The following is a 15233-nucleotide window of genomic DNA, read 5'->3' as shown; positions in this document are numbered from 1 at the left end:
AATCGCTGGACAATTTATATTTGTGGCCATGAAAGTTATGTAAAGTCTGAGAAAAAAATAATTAGATCAAGATTGGAAGCTAAAAGAAAAAGTCAGCAGGCTGGATTAATGAGAGTGAGTTTTATATATATAGGTACTGCTAATTTCAATGGGATAAACTTTAAGACTTTGAAAGTTTTATTGAAATCGGGAAAATCTTAACGTTAAATCCACCATGTTTTCTACAAGTTTTCAAAATTTTTACAAGACGTTTGTTGAGTCTGACGTCACTTCCTGTGGAGGGAATTTAACCCGGAAGTGGGGTGTAGTTCTCCAGAGTTGGGAGTTGGCTGATGAGGAAGCGATGAAGAGCAGACGCCGAATTTGCACCAACTGAGACCACAACCAACAGCGGAATACCGTGAACCAGAACCCCAAACGGCCGCAGTTTGTAGAGGTTTATCCTGCTCAGGAAGTCAGCTGCTCCGTCGGCCGATACAAGCGAACCGGGAAGTTACGGCGTCAGGTGAAGCTCGAGCCACAGGTGCGATTTCTTCTGACGACTGACACAGGTGAGTTATCTCGCAGGTAAATCTCAGTTTGTCTCTGCTAAGGGGACATGGTAACCACGCCAGTCCGCGCTAAAACACATGCTAGCACATGCTATCACAGCACCAAACAGCTGATCGATCATCGCAGACAGGAGGGAGTCCTGCACATCAACTTTAGATTAAAACTAAGAATTAGAATTTAAACAAACAAATAAGCAAACAACAGCCCAGTTGTTCAACACGATGCTCATGTCCGAAGTTTGGAAAATGCACATTCAGGTGGGTAACGTCAGAGTGACGTAATTGTGCCAAATACCAGCATGCAGCCTGCTGCAGGTCTAAGAGTTTTAATCCCTAGAGTTAGTGGGCTGTACAAGTTCAATAAGAACATGTCTTTGACTTTCAGGCTGCAGAACAACCCAAACAGAGAATCTGAGGCTCACAGTGAAGTTTGACCAGATGCTCTTTTATTAAAGTAAAATGAGGACAGTTTTTAACTAACTGAAATATTCATTTCAGTACCCATAGGTTTGAGAAGTATTCAAAATAATTAAATGAGCAGCTTAATATCATAATAGCTTTTTAAATCACTTAAAACAGCTCGGCTGTCTCTGTCTTGCACGCCACTAACACAGGCCTGGAAACCTCCTGGAAAAGTTCTGCAGGTGCTTCTGAGGCAGGGAGCCGGTCCTCGAGGCCCACTGTGCTTTAAGCCTGATTCAGATAAAACTCTTCAAAAGATCAACTTCTGCACAAGTCTGCTTTTGTAAATGTTAGTTTTAGAGTCCAGGTTTTAAGACCTGAGGTCCCTGCTCAGGCCTCTGGAGGCTCTGGGCTGGTGGTGGTTCTGATTCTTCTGAACCTTTTTCCACACAGAGAACGGTCCGTGAGGGGGGGGGTCTGCAGCAATGGTAGCTGCAGTGTTTGCTCTACATTTCTGAGAGGTGGAAGCTGTCCTTACATCTGCTTGAGGGACCCCCGTTGGTGCCGTTTCTGAACCAGGACGATGTTTTTATTAGTTTTATTTAAAACGTCACCACCATTGATCATCGTCATTTATCTCGATTATTCACAGATACAAAATCAAAGTTTTTCTTCCACAGGTCCCTTTCTCTGTGTTTAAATAATTCAAACCTGTAGAGTCGGTGTTGGACTGTTCCGATACTTTCAGGTGCTTCAGTAACTCTGCAGATGATCTGCTTAGCTTCACTCGCCCTGAATCCAAAGTGATGCCACTCAACAGATGATTTGAGCAGAAAAACTCATCAGTAACCAAACAGATGTCCTGCCTTTAGTCACCATATTGATTAATCTAGCTGCGGTTTGTCTGCAGGAGAAGAAGAAGATGAGTGGGGGAGTGAACAGCATCGAGGCCGTGAAGAAGAAGATCAAAGTTCTGCAGGAGCAGGCGGAGGAGGCTGAGGAGCGGGCGGAGAGGCTACAGAGGGAGGTAGAGAAGGAGAAGAGGAGTAAGGAGGAGGTACGCACACTTGTTACACACATTCTCTCAAGGTGGGAGGTAGTCCGGAGACACTGTCCCTGATGGATTAGAAACACACCTGTCAGGTGTGAGAGGGATGAGACGACCCGCCCTGTTGGTTCTTCACAGAAGAAGAAAGTCGCTGTCTCTGCCAATCAGAGGCCTCAGCATGCCTCTGATTGGCAGAGATGGAATTTCCATCTTTCAGTTCTGATTCAGCCTCCTCTGAATAATGCTGCAGCTGTTCTGTGGTTATTGATGCTTATTATAATGTTTACATATTCTATTTAAATATGGTTATTATTATCAGTTATTGACAGACCGCTGTCAGCTCTGGAGTGTCTGTGCTCTGTGGTACAGGGCGTGCTGCGGCGGCGTGCTGCGGCGGCGTGCTGCTGATAAAACGCAGCCGCACATGTGCAGCCTATGATAACACACACACACAGAGACACACACAGAGACACACACATCTGTGCTGCCAGCCAAGTGCTGACGGATGTAAAAAGAGACAAAAACAGGGGGGGGGGGGGGGGGCCTTTAAGTCGCACCTGTTCAGGTTATTTAGTCCCGCTGCGGAGTCCTGACCACAGAGGACCTGACAACATGGCAGCGCTTCACCCTTCAGGTGCAGAGTTACCTGCGGCTCTCAGCTCAGGTGCATCTCACTACGTTGATCCTAATTTGTGATGTTTGGGTTATCTGCGCTATGGCACGCCGCCATCTGTCACCATGGTAACCAACCATTGAACAGCTGTCTGATATGCCTGCTGTGTAACTGTAAACATCCCGATCGACCGCTCTAAATGTTGGTGCCGGGGGTCGTGAGCACAGCTCATGCTGGAATATTCACACCTGTTGAAGCAGCTTACCTGGACACGGTCAGTTCCTGATGGAGGTGGGGCTTATGGGGGCTCTCTTTGTCTCACAGGCGGAGGGGGAGGTGACGTCTTTGAGTCGCCGCCTGCAGCTCAGTGAGGAGAACCTGGATCGAGCTCAGGAGCGACTGGCCACCGCCCTGCGCAAACTGGATGAGGTGGAGAAGGCCGCAGATGAGAGCGAAAGGTAAAATACTACAGGTGAGATTATAGGTGAGATTATAGGTGATGCTCGAGCAGCAATAACCTCCATCCAATAACCCCCCCAGAGGGATGAAGGTGATCGAGAACAGAGCTCTGAAAGATGAGGAGAAGATGGAGCTGCTGGAGGTGCAGCTGAGGGAGGCCAAGCAGATTGCTGAGGAGGCTGACCGCAAGTATGAGGAGGTACTTTACCCTGTCAGTTACCTATGAAACCGTTTGCATTACCCAGGAGGCCGACTGCCTTCAGAGCGCCACCTTCCTGTTTCTGTGATGTCACAGAAGCTGTAAACGAAGTTTCTGATGAAGTTACAGCTCTGACACCAGGTCATCAACAAACAACGGAAACAACCGGTCACTTGACCTCATGTGTGATTGACAGGTGGCCCGAAAGCTGGTGATGGTGGAAGGAGAGCTGGAGCGTGCCGAAGACCGCGCAGAGCAGGCCGAGAGGTGACATCACAACACATGGAGTCGCCGCATGATGTCATTCTGTGACCTCAGTGTGATGTCACTTTGCTTCACTAACAGCCACTAACCTCACCGCTATGCCTTTTTCTTCCTATTTCCATGGAAACTGCTGCATGACCCCCCCCCCACTTTCTTCCCTTCTGCTCCCCCGTCTAACAGTAAGGTTCGGAGGTTGGAGGAGCAGCTGAGAGGTTATGACCAATCGTTGAAGAGCCTGCAGGCATCTGAGGACAAGGTACAGCAGGTCATCTGACCTCCCACCTGTCAGTCAGAGCAGTGTAGTTCCTCCTCCTGACCTCTGACCTTTACCTGCTGCTTCAGCTCCTCCTCCACCTGCTGTGCATGACTCCACCTACTGCAGGCTCTAATTAAAACACACATGACAGCAGGCTAAGTCCACCTTTCTCACTGCTCTCTGTGACCTTTGACCTGCAGTAAGTGCCGGGTGATGGAGGAGGAGCTGAAAACGGTCTTCACTAGTGCAAAGTCTCTGGAGGCGCAGGCTGAGAAGGTAGGAGGAGGACCTGAGAATTTCTGCTCAGGTGTTTTATTACTAGTTCACTTCTGTTCAGATGACCCGCTCACACCCTCATGTTCTGATGAAGTCCAATTCAGTTCTGTTCATTTACTTATGGTTCAGTTCAAACTAGTTCTAAAACTAGTTCAGTCCAGTTAATTCAAATCCAGTTCGGTTCAGCTGAATCATAGAAGGTAACCAACCATGAGTCTTTAGTTGGATTTTGGCCCCCGTCCTGAGTAGACTCAGGGAGGCAGTAACAGGCATTTCCACCACAGCTGTTCCAGTTCAGGTCCAGCGCCTGAGTTAGAACCAGTTCTTTCTGTTTTAACCACCAAAGTTCTGACTCCTTCACTGAAAAGCTGACCCTAAGCGATGGGGCAGGGCTACTTAAACTTTGACCTCCATGTTTAAAAACCAACATTAAATCCTCTCAATCTAAAATGGTTAACTTCCTGTTGGTCCAAGAGACTATTTTAAAAAGTCTGAGGTTCTTGTGTGTATACGTGTAATGAATTCCCTATAAAGGGAAGATATGTGGGCGGGGCTTCATGATCTTAAACAGGTTAAGGTTCACCTACGAACTGTTTGGAGGGACGAAAATTTTAAGCTTCAACAAGTCAAAAGCCTCATTGTTTGAAGAAATTGATTTCCTGTTGCCACCACCTGGAGCTGTTTGGGACCAACTGGAACTTTGGTGAGTTTAAACAAGTTTTCTAATGGTGGATGAAAACTGGCCACAGGAACAGAGAAATCGATTCACCACATTTGAATCCGTTTGTTAACATCCTAGAAATAATTTAAATTTGAATCAAAATGGCTGACTTCCTGTTAGGGCTCTGATTGGCTGCTGTCTCTGTCTCTCAGTACTCTCTGAAGGAGGACAGGTATGAAGAGGAGATCAAGAACCTGAGCAGCAAACTGAAGGAGGTGAGTTGGTGTTGTTTCAGCTCACCTGGATAATCTCACTTACTGACTACCCGTTGACCTCCTGACTACCCGTTGACCTCCTGACTACCCGTTGACCTCCTGACTACCACCCCGTTGACTTCCTGTTTAATACCCCGTTGGCTTCCTGTTTAATACCCCGTTGGCTTCCTGTTTAATACCCCGTTGGCTTCCTGTTTAATACCCCGTTGGCTTCCTGTTTAATACCCCGTTGGCTTCCTGTTTAATACCCCGTTGGCTTCCTGTTTAATACCCCGTTGGCTTCCTGTTTAATACCCCGTTGGCTTCCTGTTTAATACCCCGTTGGCTTCCTGTTTAATACCCCGTTGGCTTCCTGTTTAATACCCCGTTGGCTTCCTGTTTAATACCCCGTTGGCTTCCTGTTTAATACCCCGTTGGCTTCCTGTTTAATACCCCGTTGGCTTCCTGTTTAATACCCCGTTGGCTTCCTGTTTAATACCCCGTTGGCTTCCTGTTTAATACCCCGTTGGCTTCCTGTTTAATACCCCGTTGGCTTCCTGTTTAATACCCCGTTGGCTTCCTGTTTAATACCCCGTTGGCTTCCTGTTTAATACCCCGTTGGCTTCCTGTTTAATACCCCGTTGGCTTCCTGTTTAATACCCCGTTGGCTTCCTGTTTAATACCAGTTGACTTCCTGCTGACTACCCGTTGACTTCCTGCTGACTTGCCCGTTGGCTTCCTGCTGACTACCCCGTTGACTTCCCTGCTGACTACCCCGTTGACTTCCCTGCTGACTACCCCGTTGACTTCCCTGCTGACTACCCCGTTGACTTCCCTGCTGACTACCCCGTTGACTTCCCTGCTGACTACCCCGTTGACTTCCCGGCTGACTACCCCGTTGACTTCCTGTTTAATACCCGTTGACTTCCTGTTTAATACCCCGTTGACTTCCTGCTGACTACCCGTTGACTTCCTGTTTAATACCCCGTTGACTTCCTGTTTAATACCCCGTTGACTTCCTGTTTAATACCCCGTTGACTTCCCTGTTTAATACCCCGTTGACTTCCTGCTGACTACCCGTTGACTTCCTGTTTAATACCCGTTGACTTCCTGCTGACTACCCGTTGACTTCCTGTTTAATACCCGTTGACTTCCTGTTTAATACCCCGTTGACTTCCTGCTGACTACCCGTTGACTTCCTGTTTAATACCCCGTTGACTTCCTGTTTAATACCCCGTTGACTTCCTGTTTAATACCCCGTTGACTTCCTGCTGACTACCCGTTGACTTCCTGTTTAATACCCCGTTGACTTCCCTGCTGACTACCCGTTGACTTCCTGTTTAATACCCCGTTGACTTCCTGCTGACTACCCGTTGACTTCCTGTTTAATACCCGTTGACTTCCTGCTGACTACCCGTTGACTTCCCTGTTTAATACCCCGTTGACTTCCTGCTGACTACCCGTTGACTTCCTGTTTAATACCCGTTGACTTCCTGCTGACTACCCGTTGACTTCCTGTTTAATACCCCGTTGACTTCCTGCTGACTACCCGTTGACTTCCTGTTTAATACCCCGTTGACTTCCCTGCTGACTACCCGTTGACTTCCTGTTTAATACCCCGTTGACTTCCTGCTGACTACCCGTTGACTTCCTGTTTAATACCCGTTGACTTCCTGCTGACTACCCGTTGACTTCCCTGTTTAATACCCCGTTGACTTCCTGCTGACTACCCGTTGACTTCCTGTTTAATACCCGTTGACTTCCTGCTGACTACCCGTTGACTTCCTGTTTAATACCCGTTGACTTCCTGTTTAATACCCCGTTGACTTCCTGCTGACTACCCGTTGACTTCCTGTTTAATACCCCGTTGACTTCCTGTTTAATACCCCGTTGACTTCCTGTTTAATACCCCGTTGACTTCCTGCTGACTACCCGTTGACTTCCCTGTTTAATACCCGTTGACTTCCTGCTGACTACCCGTTGACTTCCTGTTTAATACCCGTTTTCCAGGCTGAGACCAGAGCTGAGTTTGCTGAGCGTTCAGTGGCCAAACTGGAGAAAACCATTGATGACCTGGAAGGTCAGTCCGGTTTAATGGTATTATAACTGAAATAAGAAGAAACGACTTCCATTTAACTGACGATCTGATTGATCAGTGACTGATTTAGTGCTTGAAGGATTGATCGAGTAACTCAAGGGAACGTTTCACGTTAGCATTTTAATGGAAATCGGTAGGCTTGTTAACTGAGAAGGACGCTAGCAGAGAACATATCTGAGTACCTAAATAATGGTTTTCTGCAGCCCTGGACTGATGGTGATTGATCTGTGATTGGATGTTCACTGCGCCCCTTTGTTTCCAGATTCTTTGACTTCAGCCAGAAATGCCAACATGGAGCTGCAGGCGACTCTGAATCAGACCATGGAGGAGCTGAACTCCTGTTAAACCTCCTCCTCCTGATGGGTGGAAACTCTGTGGCCAAAACCTCCTCCTGTTGAACCCTTCGTCTCGTCCTTCTCCTCTTCCTTCTGGTGGCTGTGAGGAGGTCTCTCTGAAACATTCCTCCCCTTCTCCTCCCCCTGCTGGGTGGTGGTCAGAGGTTTCTCCTCCAGGAGGTGGTGTCGGGGGCGTGGCCTCCGGCCTCCTCCTCTTGTGATGTTTCCTGCTGTCACACATTCCTCCTGTAAACTTAACGCCATATTTGAAGTGTTGCTTTGTTGACTCCTTCTCCTGGAGGCTGTGAGGAGGAATCAACTATAACTAACGGCTGTCCCCTTGTTAACTAATTGATGACTAATTCAGTGTTTGTTTAAACGGTTTATCAATCAAACAGCTGATTGATTAGAACCAACATCCTGTCAGCCAATGATTGGTCACGTCAGTTCGGGGGGGTGAAATTTAAGGGGTGTCAACCAATCATAGTCATTCATAGGCATTCCACTGCCATATATGGTAAACCAGGAGCCAATCAGAAGTCAGAACTTTTCCTTTTTTTTGTCCCACAGATATAATAAAGTTTAGAAATGTTTTTACCTGCTGATGATGTCATCACTGCTGATGTCACAGCTCATTGTAATAACAAAGTGAGACGGGATTTTATAAAATAAAACATGCATGTACACCCACACAGACTGGCTTTTATTGATTTGCGGGTGGCCTATCAGAGGGCAGGAAACGAGTCACATGCTGTGGAATTTTATTTTCATGTAAACATCAAGCAGCTGCTGTCCAGGTGTGCTCAGGTGAGACAAAGCCTCGTTGTCACATGGTGTTAGGTCTCTGTTATTGATCACATCATCCAATCGGATAGCTTCATCGGACCCAGCACCTCGTCTGTCCTCCCTCCCTCGAGAGCTGCGGTCATATGACGTCCTACCCAGCATGCACTGCTTTGGCTGTGGTTGACATCTGTCTACAGTTACCTGAACTCACCTGAGTGACATCACAAACCAGTTTCATCAGCTCAGGTGAGTGATGATGTCATCACTCAGTATTGACTTATTGATAATCTTGGAAATTGATCAGCTGCAGGGTGATTATTGATCAGATGATCGGCTCTGATTGATCGCCTCCTCGGCCAGCTGCAGGATTGGCCGCAGCTGCTCGCCCAGCGGGGGGGCATCTGCCTCGTTCGTGATGATCCAGTCAAACTCCACGCCACTGTCCAGCCCACACTCTGACTCTGCGTCGTCCACACCTGGCGGACAGGTGAGCAGGACACAGGTGAGACACTGACACCACCCACACCTGGCGGGCAGGTGAGCAGGTGAGCGTACCTTTAGTGAAGCTCCACCCCCTCTGTGCCCTGGTCTCCTCTGAACTTTGAACCCTAACGAAGCGGGTCTGTTGAGGAAACTTGGACCGGAACCACTGCAGGTCTGACAGCCGCCGCGCGTCACTGATCACCTGATCAAACGGAGGGAGGTGCTCAGATGGCACCCGCCGCAGTTTTATCTCGGCATAAAGACAACACCTACCCACACTGGCTGTCGGGTGCCTCTGGTTGCTAGGTGACAGAAGAAGCCGGGGTCCTGGCTCCGACGGGTCTCCCCCCAGCGGATCATGTCCGCTCGGTACCGCTCCTTGTATGGACCGGGCCCCAGCAGCTGATCTAGGTCCAGGCAGTGCTCCTTGGCGTACTGCTGCTTCAGAGGTCCAGACAGCCGCAGGACGCCACACGCCTCGGAGCCCAGTCTGCAGAAGAAGAATGTACAGGTGAGCTCCTGAGGAGCTCCGACGCTTCCTTAAGGATCTCCTTTAGGAAACACCGGACCGTCCTTCAGGAGAGAAAGGAGCTCCGACGCTTCCTTAAGGATCTCCTTTAGGAAACACCGGACCGTCCTTCAGGAGAGAAAGGAGCTCCGACGCTTCCTTAAGGATCTCCTTTAGGAAACACCGGACCGTCCTTCATGAGAGAAAGGAGCTCCGATGCTTCCTTAAGGATCTCCTTTAGGAAACACCGGACCGTCCTTCCTGAGAGAAAGGAGCTCCGATGCTTCCTTAAGGATCTCCTTTAGGAAACACCGGACCGTCCTTCAGGAGAGAAAGGAGCTCCGACGCTTCCTTAAGGATCTCCTTTAGGAAACACCGGACCGTCCTTCAGGAGAGAAAGGAGCTCCGACGCTTCCTTAAGGATCTCCTTTAGGAAACACCGGACCGTCCTTCCTGAGAGAAAGGAGCTCCGACGCTTCCTTAAGGATCTCCTTTAGGAAACACCGGACCGTCCTTCAGGAGAGAAAGGAGCTCCGACGCTTCCTTAAGGATCTCCTTTAGGAAACACCGGACCGTCCTTCCTGAGAGAAAGGAGCTCCGACGCTTCCTTAAGGATCTCCTTTAGGAAACACCGGACCGTCCTTCCTGAGAGAAAGGAGCTCCGACGCTTCCTTAAGGATCTCCTTTAGGAAACACCGGACCGTCCTTCCTGAGAGAAAGGAGCTCCGACGCTTCCTTAAGGATCTCCTTTAGGAAACACCGGACCGTCCTTCCTGAGAGAAAGGAGCTCCGACGCTTCCTTAAGGATCTCCTTTAGGAAACACCGGACCGTCCTTCAGGAGAGAAAGGAGCTCCGACGCTTCCTTAAGGATGTCCTTTAGGAAACACCGGACCGTCCTTCAGGAGAGAAAGGAGCTCCGACGCTTCCTTAAGGATCTCCTTTAGGAAACACCGGACCGTCCTTCCTGAGAGAAAGGAGCTCCGACGCTTCCTTAAGGATCTCCTTTAGGAAACACCGGACCGTCCTTCCTGAGAGAAAGGAGCTCCGACGCTTCCTTAAGGATCTCCTTTAGGAAACACCGGACCGTCCTTCAGGAGAGAAAGGAGCTCCGACGCTTCCTTAAGGATCTCCTTTAGGAAACACCGGACCGTCCTTCCTGAGAGAAAGGAGCTCCGACGCTTCCTTAAGGATCTCCTTTAGGAAACACCGGACCGTCCTTCATGAGAGAAAGGAGCTCCGACGCTTCCTTAAGGATTTCCTTTAGGAAACACCGGACCGTCCTTCCTGAGAGAAAGGAGCTCCGACGCTTCCTTAAGGATCTCCTTTAGGAAACACCGGACCGTCCTTCAGGAGAGAAAGGAGCTCCGACGCTTCCTTAAGGATCTCCTTTAGGAAACACCGGACCGTCCTTCCTGAGAGAAAGGAGCTCCGACGCTTCCTTAAGGATCTCCTTTAGGAAACACCGGACCGTCCTTCAGGAGAGAAAGGAGCTCCGACGCTTCCTTAAGGATCTCCTTTAGGAAACACCGGACCGTCCTTCCTGAGAGAAAGGAGCTCCGACGCTTCCTTAAGGATCTCCTTTAGGAAACACCGGACCGTCCTTCCTGAGAGAAAGGAGCTCCGACGCTTCCTTAAGGATCTCCTTTAGGAAACACCGGACCGTCCTTCAGGAGAGAAAGGAGCTCCGACGCTTCCTTAAGGATGTCCTTTAGGAAACACCGGACCGTCCTTCAGGAGAGAAAGGAGCTCCGACGCTTCCTTAAGGATCTCCTTTAGGAAACACCGGACCGTCCTTCCTGAGAGAAAGGAGCTCCGACGCTTCCTTAAGGATCTCCTTTAGGAAACACCGGACCGTCCTTCATGAGAGAAAGGAGCTCCGACGCTTCCTTAAGGATTTCCTTTAGGAAACACCGGACCGTCCTTCCTGAGAGAAAGGAGCTCCGACGCTTCCTTAAGGATCTCCTTTAGGAAACACCGGACCGTCCTTCCTGAGAGAAAGGAGCTCCGACGCTTCCTTAAGGATCTCCTTTAGGAAACACCGGACCGTCCTTCCTGAGAGAAAGGAGCTCCGACGCTTCCTTAAGGATCTCCTTTAGGAAACACCGGACCGTCCTTCAGGAGAGAAAGGAGCTCCGACGCTTCCTTAAGGATCTCCTTTAGGAAACACCGGACCATCTTTTAGGAGAGAAAGGAGCTCATTCTGTCCCATAATTTCTTGCAGCTGCAGCTTTTATAGCGATGCTCCATCATTTTCCTCCAGTCGTTCTAACTGTGATTCATAAATATGAGGACAGGAGGATCAGCAGCCTGTGACTGAACTATATTTACCTTTTTATCTCTATTTTTCACTTCCAAACTCTGATAATAAAGTAATATTCTATATAATCTCAGATAAACTTCCTGTAGCAACATGATCAGATCCATCAGATGAAGCTTCTGCAGCTGTTTCTGCAGAACATTTACTGAACATCTGGAGTTTCAGACCCACTTCACAGCTGACAGTCAGAGAGCTGAAACAGTTTTCCTGCATCTGACTTTAACCTCTTGATGTTTTCGCTGATGAAGAACAAACTTTCTCCTCTTTCAGGAACCAACTGACCTTCAGTTTGATACAATTTGTTACAGATGCGTTACGTCACACGCGCGCACATTAACACGCACACACACACACACTTTGTTGTTGAAAAACTGTTTTCTTTGATAGTTTGCACAGATGTTTACTGACCAGAACATTCAGGATGGGTTAAAGAATTCTGACTCCTTCAAATCAATATTACAGTCACGTGGTGTCATCGATCAGCTGACTCAGTAACTTCTGCTCACCGATTGTGGATCAGATCCGTCACATAATCCTTCCCAGACTTCCGCTTCCCGCTGAAGACCAGAACCAGTTCGGGTCCAGAGACTCGGTCCTCCATCTCTCACTGTCGATCAGCTGCTCTTCAGCCCCGCCTTCCGCCCGCGGGACCAGACCGGAACTGATACCGTAACTGTCTGAGTCGGCAGGAAGCTCCTCAACACAAAAGTACTTTTGGGCCAGTTTTCAGCAGAAACGGGAAGTTCTTCAGAGCATCATCAGTCACCGAAACGACCGCGTGTCGGCTCCGTCACGTGTGACGTATGTTGTTGTAAGGACACAGAAACGCACACAGCCCATTACAGACTTTACGGCGTCACGTGATCCTGATCCGATCCGGACTGAACCACCGCGAGCGGGATGGGGGTCCAAGTTCAAAAGTCCCCCCAGCTTCTAAACCAGGGATGTCAAACTCCGGTCCTCGAGGGCCTGCAGGTTTTAGACGTTCGCCTGCTTCAACGCACCTGAATCAGATCGATGCATTGAGGCTTGTGTAGAACTTAGCAATCTTAGATCCATTGAATCTGAATCAGGTATACGATCATCGATGGAATTAAAATGTTTCCTGTTGATGGTTCTGAGTCCAGACCACACGGCTTGAAGGAAAGGTTCCTGAGAGGCTTATAAACCAAATTCCTAACCCTCTGACAAAGATTCTTCTGATTGGTTTAGTTTATTCCTTTAAACATAAATAAAATATGGAAACTGATTTTACTGAAGCTGTCAACTCCATTTCCCATCAGCCTTTGCGTGATAAAGTTATTGTTGCTTCCTGAAGGTGGATTCTTGTTGTTCAATAAGTTTTTTTCATAGTTCTTCTGTAAAGTTTCTGTTTGTGATAAAGACGGACGGTTGAATACAGGCACACAGGTGTGATGGAGCACCAGCCGCCTTCACCTGCAGGATCATCAGTTCACTCTGTTCATGATGATCCCCAAACAGAAGAAACTAGACTGCAGTTCTTGGTTCTTATTTATTCATTTATTTGCTTATTTAACAGGGACAAATGCAATGGATGTTAACTCATACAAAAAAAAGTTCTGGAATAAAAGGGTCTGATATGCTACCATTAATCTTTTTCCTTGCAAAGACTTGAAATATTGCTACAATAGAATCATGGAATCCAAATTTTCATAGGACCGTATATTAAGGACCACTGACTAAATCAAAATTTTTTCTTGCATCTAAACTTTAAAGGACTGCTTCTATTTAGTTCTGGGTAAGATGTCTGATAATGTGTAGAGACTTCCTAATATAATCTTGTTTTGTCTTTATTTTATGAAACTGGCCTGGTCTGTCAGAGCCAGCTTATATTGCAGTAATCAGTAACATTCTGCAGTAAATCCCAGGGATTTGTTTGCCTTAAGTCTTAAAATTGACAGTTTATTTTGCTCATTAGAGGGCAGATTCAGAGATTCTCCAATTTGGGAGTGGTGAGAGTAGGAATCAAACCACCAACCTTCTGCTTATTGGACGACCCGCTCGAAACACTGAGCCATGGCCACCCTAATTGTAATGAGAGCTTTGAAGGCATCCAATAGTAATAACACTTCCTCATCATCGTTAAATTTCTAAGAAACTTCAGATTTTTAGTCATCCCAGGTCTCTGCCTAAATTTATTTTCCACAATGTTGACTTTAAATGACTAATGAGGCAGATTAAGAGGCTGTGATCTGAGAGAGCAGTGGGGCCTAGTTTATGGTAAATGGACTTGTGCTTTTCTAGTCTAACTGACCACTCCAAGCGCTTCACTACATGCCGCATTCACCCCACTCATAAAGCACGTCTTAAGATACTTAACTACGTGCTTTTTCTAATCATTCACACACATTCATAACGTGGGGTTCAGTGCCTTGCCCAAGGACGCTTCGACATGTAGCCATACTCTCTGCCTGTCTTCGCTATAAACAAAGTAATTATTCTTGAGTATACTGCTTGTAGGGAAGGGTAATATGTGTAATACCAAATTCCTTCATTAATTTATTATTCTTCTAATTTGTGGATGTGGATTCTGGACATACAGGTAACCTGTCCTGGGGCCTCATGAACAAAGGGTACGTACACAAAAAAGTGGCGCACACACTTTTTCACATCAACGATCAGATGCATCAGAGCGAAATGACCGTGGAAATGTGCGGCGCCTCACGCCAACTTCAGGCCTGCGTACGCACTTTTCTACAGCTGCTGATTCTTTGGTGACTCTTAGAGGTGATGTTGGGAAACTGTTATAATAAATGTGTCCTCAGACTGAGTGATGTGCACATCTGAGACACATGAACACTGATGAACAATGAACTGATGAATAATGAACACTGATGAATAATGAACACTGATGTTCCTCAGCTCCTTCAGCTGCAGACTGTTACACCCACAGTGGAAGGAGAGGTTCCTCAGGACCTTCAGCTGCAGACTGTTACACCCACAGTGGAAGGAGAGGTTCCTCAGGACCTTCAGCTGCAGACTGTTACACCCACAGTGGAAGGAGGAGAGGTTCCTCAGGACCTTCAGCTGCAGACTGTTACACCCACAGTGGAAGGAGAGGTTCCTCAGGACCTTCAGCTGCAGACTGTTACACCCACAGTGGAAGGAGAGGTTCCTCAGGACCTTCAGCTGCAGACTGTTACACCCACAGTGGAAGGAGAGGTTCCTCAGCTCCTTCAGCTGCAGACTGTTACACCCACAGTGGAAGGAGAGGTTCCTCAGGTCCTTCAGCTGCAGACTGTTACACCCACAGTGGAAGGAGAGGTTCCTCAGGTCCTTCAGCTGCAGACTGTTACACCCACAGTGGAAGGAGAGGTTCCTCAGGTCCTTCAGCTGCAGACTGTTACACCCACAGTGGAAGGAGAGGTTCCTCAGCTCCTTCAGCTGCAGACTGTTACACCCACAGTGGAAGGAGGAGAGGTTCCTCAGGACCTTCAGCTGCAGACTGTTACACCCACAGTGGAAGGAGAGGTTCCTCAGGACCTTCAGCTGCAGACTGTTACACCCACAGTGGAAGGAGAGGTTCCTCAGCTCCTTCAGCTGCAGACTGTTACACCCACAGTGGAAGGAGAGGTTCCTCAGGTCCTTCAGCTGCAGACTGTTACACCCACAGTGGAAGGAGAGGTTCCTCAGGTCCTTCAGCTGCAGACTGTTACACCCACAGTGGAAGGAGAGGTTCCTCAGGTCCTTCAGCTGCAGAC

At 48.1% G+C, this 15233-nt stretch overlaps 2 protein-coding genes across 3 annotated transcripts; one reads left to right on the top strand and one right to left on the bottom strand.

The window, feature by feature from the left end:
• Nucleotides 1–287: 287 nt before the first annotated feature.
• Nucleotides 288–8108, top strand: LOC140315834 (uncharacterized). Of its 2 annotated transcripts, none has more exons than XM_072393408.1 (9): nt 288–551; nt 1864–2010; nt 2939–3072; nt 3155–3272; nt 3469–3539; nt 3717–3792; nt 4942–5004; nt 6994–7063; nt 7344–8108. In XM_072393408.1, the coding sequence occupies exons 2-9, from the start codon at nt 1876–1878 to the stop codon at nt 7424–7426; spliced, it is 750 nt and encodes a 249-aa protein (XP_072249509.1). In that variant the 5' UTR covers nt 288–551; nt 1864–1875; the 3' UTR covers nt 7427–8108. The 2 variants fall into 2 exon arrangements, with proteins under 2 accessions (XP_072249509.1, XP_072249508.1); XM_072393407.1 differs by lacking the exon at nt 3717–3792 and adding an exon at nt 3993–4068 and having other exon boundaries at nt 291–551.
• Nucleotides 7964–12235, bottom strand: LOC140315836 (phosphomevalonate kinase-like). Its single transcript, XM_072393409.1, has 4 exons — nt 12018–12235; nt 8959–9175; nt 8758–8887; nt 7964–8678 (listed from the first exon to the last, which is right to left on the bottom strand). Exons 1-4 carry the CDS (start codon nt 12110–12112, stop codon nt 8518–8520), a joined length of 603 nt encoding a protein of 200 aa, XP_072249510.1. The 5' UTR covers nt 12113–12235; the 3' UTR covers nt 7964–8517.
• Nucleotides 12236–15233: the final 2998 nt, after the last annotated feature.

This window comes from Leuresthes tenuis, unplaced genomic scaffold, assembly GCF_036924035.1.
Source record: "Leuresthes tenuis unplaced genomic scaffold, fLeuTen1.0.hap1 SCAF_10, whole genome shotgun sequence".
Classification (NCBI taxonomy): domain Eukaryota; kingdom Metazoa; phylum Chordata; class Actinopteri; order Atheriniformes; family Atherinopsidae; genus Leuresthes; species Leuresthes tenuis.
Note: the sequence above shows the minus strand (reverse complement) of the source record. Positions and strands in the feature narration are given on the sequence as shown.

Coding starts and splice junctions, on each gene's coding strand:
- LOC140315834 (XM_072393408.1), top strand. CDS start 1,876: ATGAGTGGGGGAGTGAACAGCATCGAGGCCGTGAAGAAGAAGATCAAA. Junction 3,793..4,941: donor TGCAGGCATCTGAGGACAAG/GTACAGCAGGTC, acceptor TCTGTCTCTCAG/TACTCTCTGAAGGAGGACAG. Junction 5,005..6,993: donor TGAGCAGCAAACTGAAGGAG/GTGAGTTGGTGT, acceptor CCCGTTTTCCAG/GCTGAGACCAGAGCTGAGTT.
- LOC140315836 (XM_072393409.1), bottom strand. CDS start 12,112: ATGGAGGACCGAGTCTCTGGACCCGAACTGGTTCTGGTCTTCAGCGGG. Junction 9,176..12,017: donor ACGGATCTGATCCACAATCG/GTGAGCAGAAGT, acceptor CTTCTTCTGCAG/ACTGGGCTCCGAGGCGTGTG. Junction 8,679..8,757: donor GGGGTGGAGCTTCACTAAAG/GTACGCTCACCT, acceptor CCTGTCCGCCAG/GTGTGGACGACGCAGAGTCA.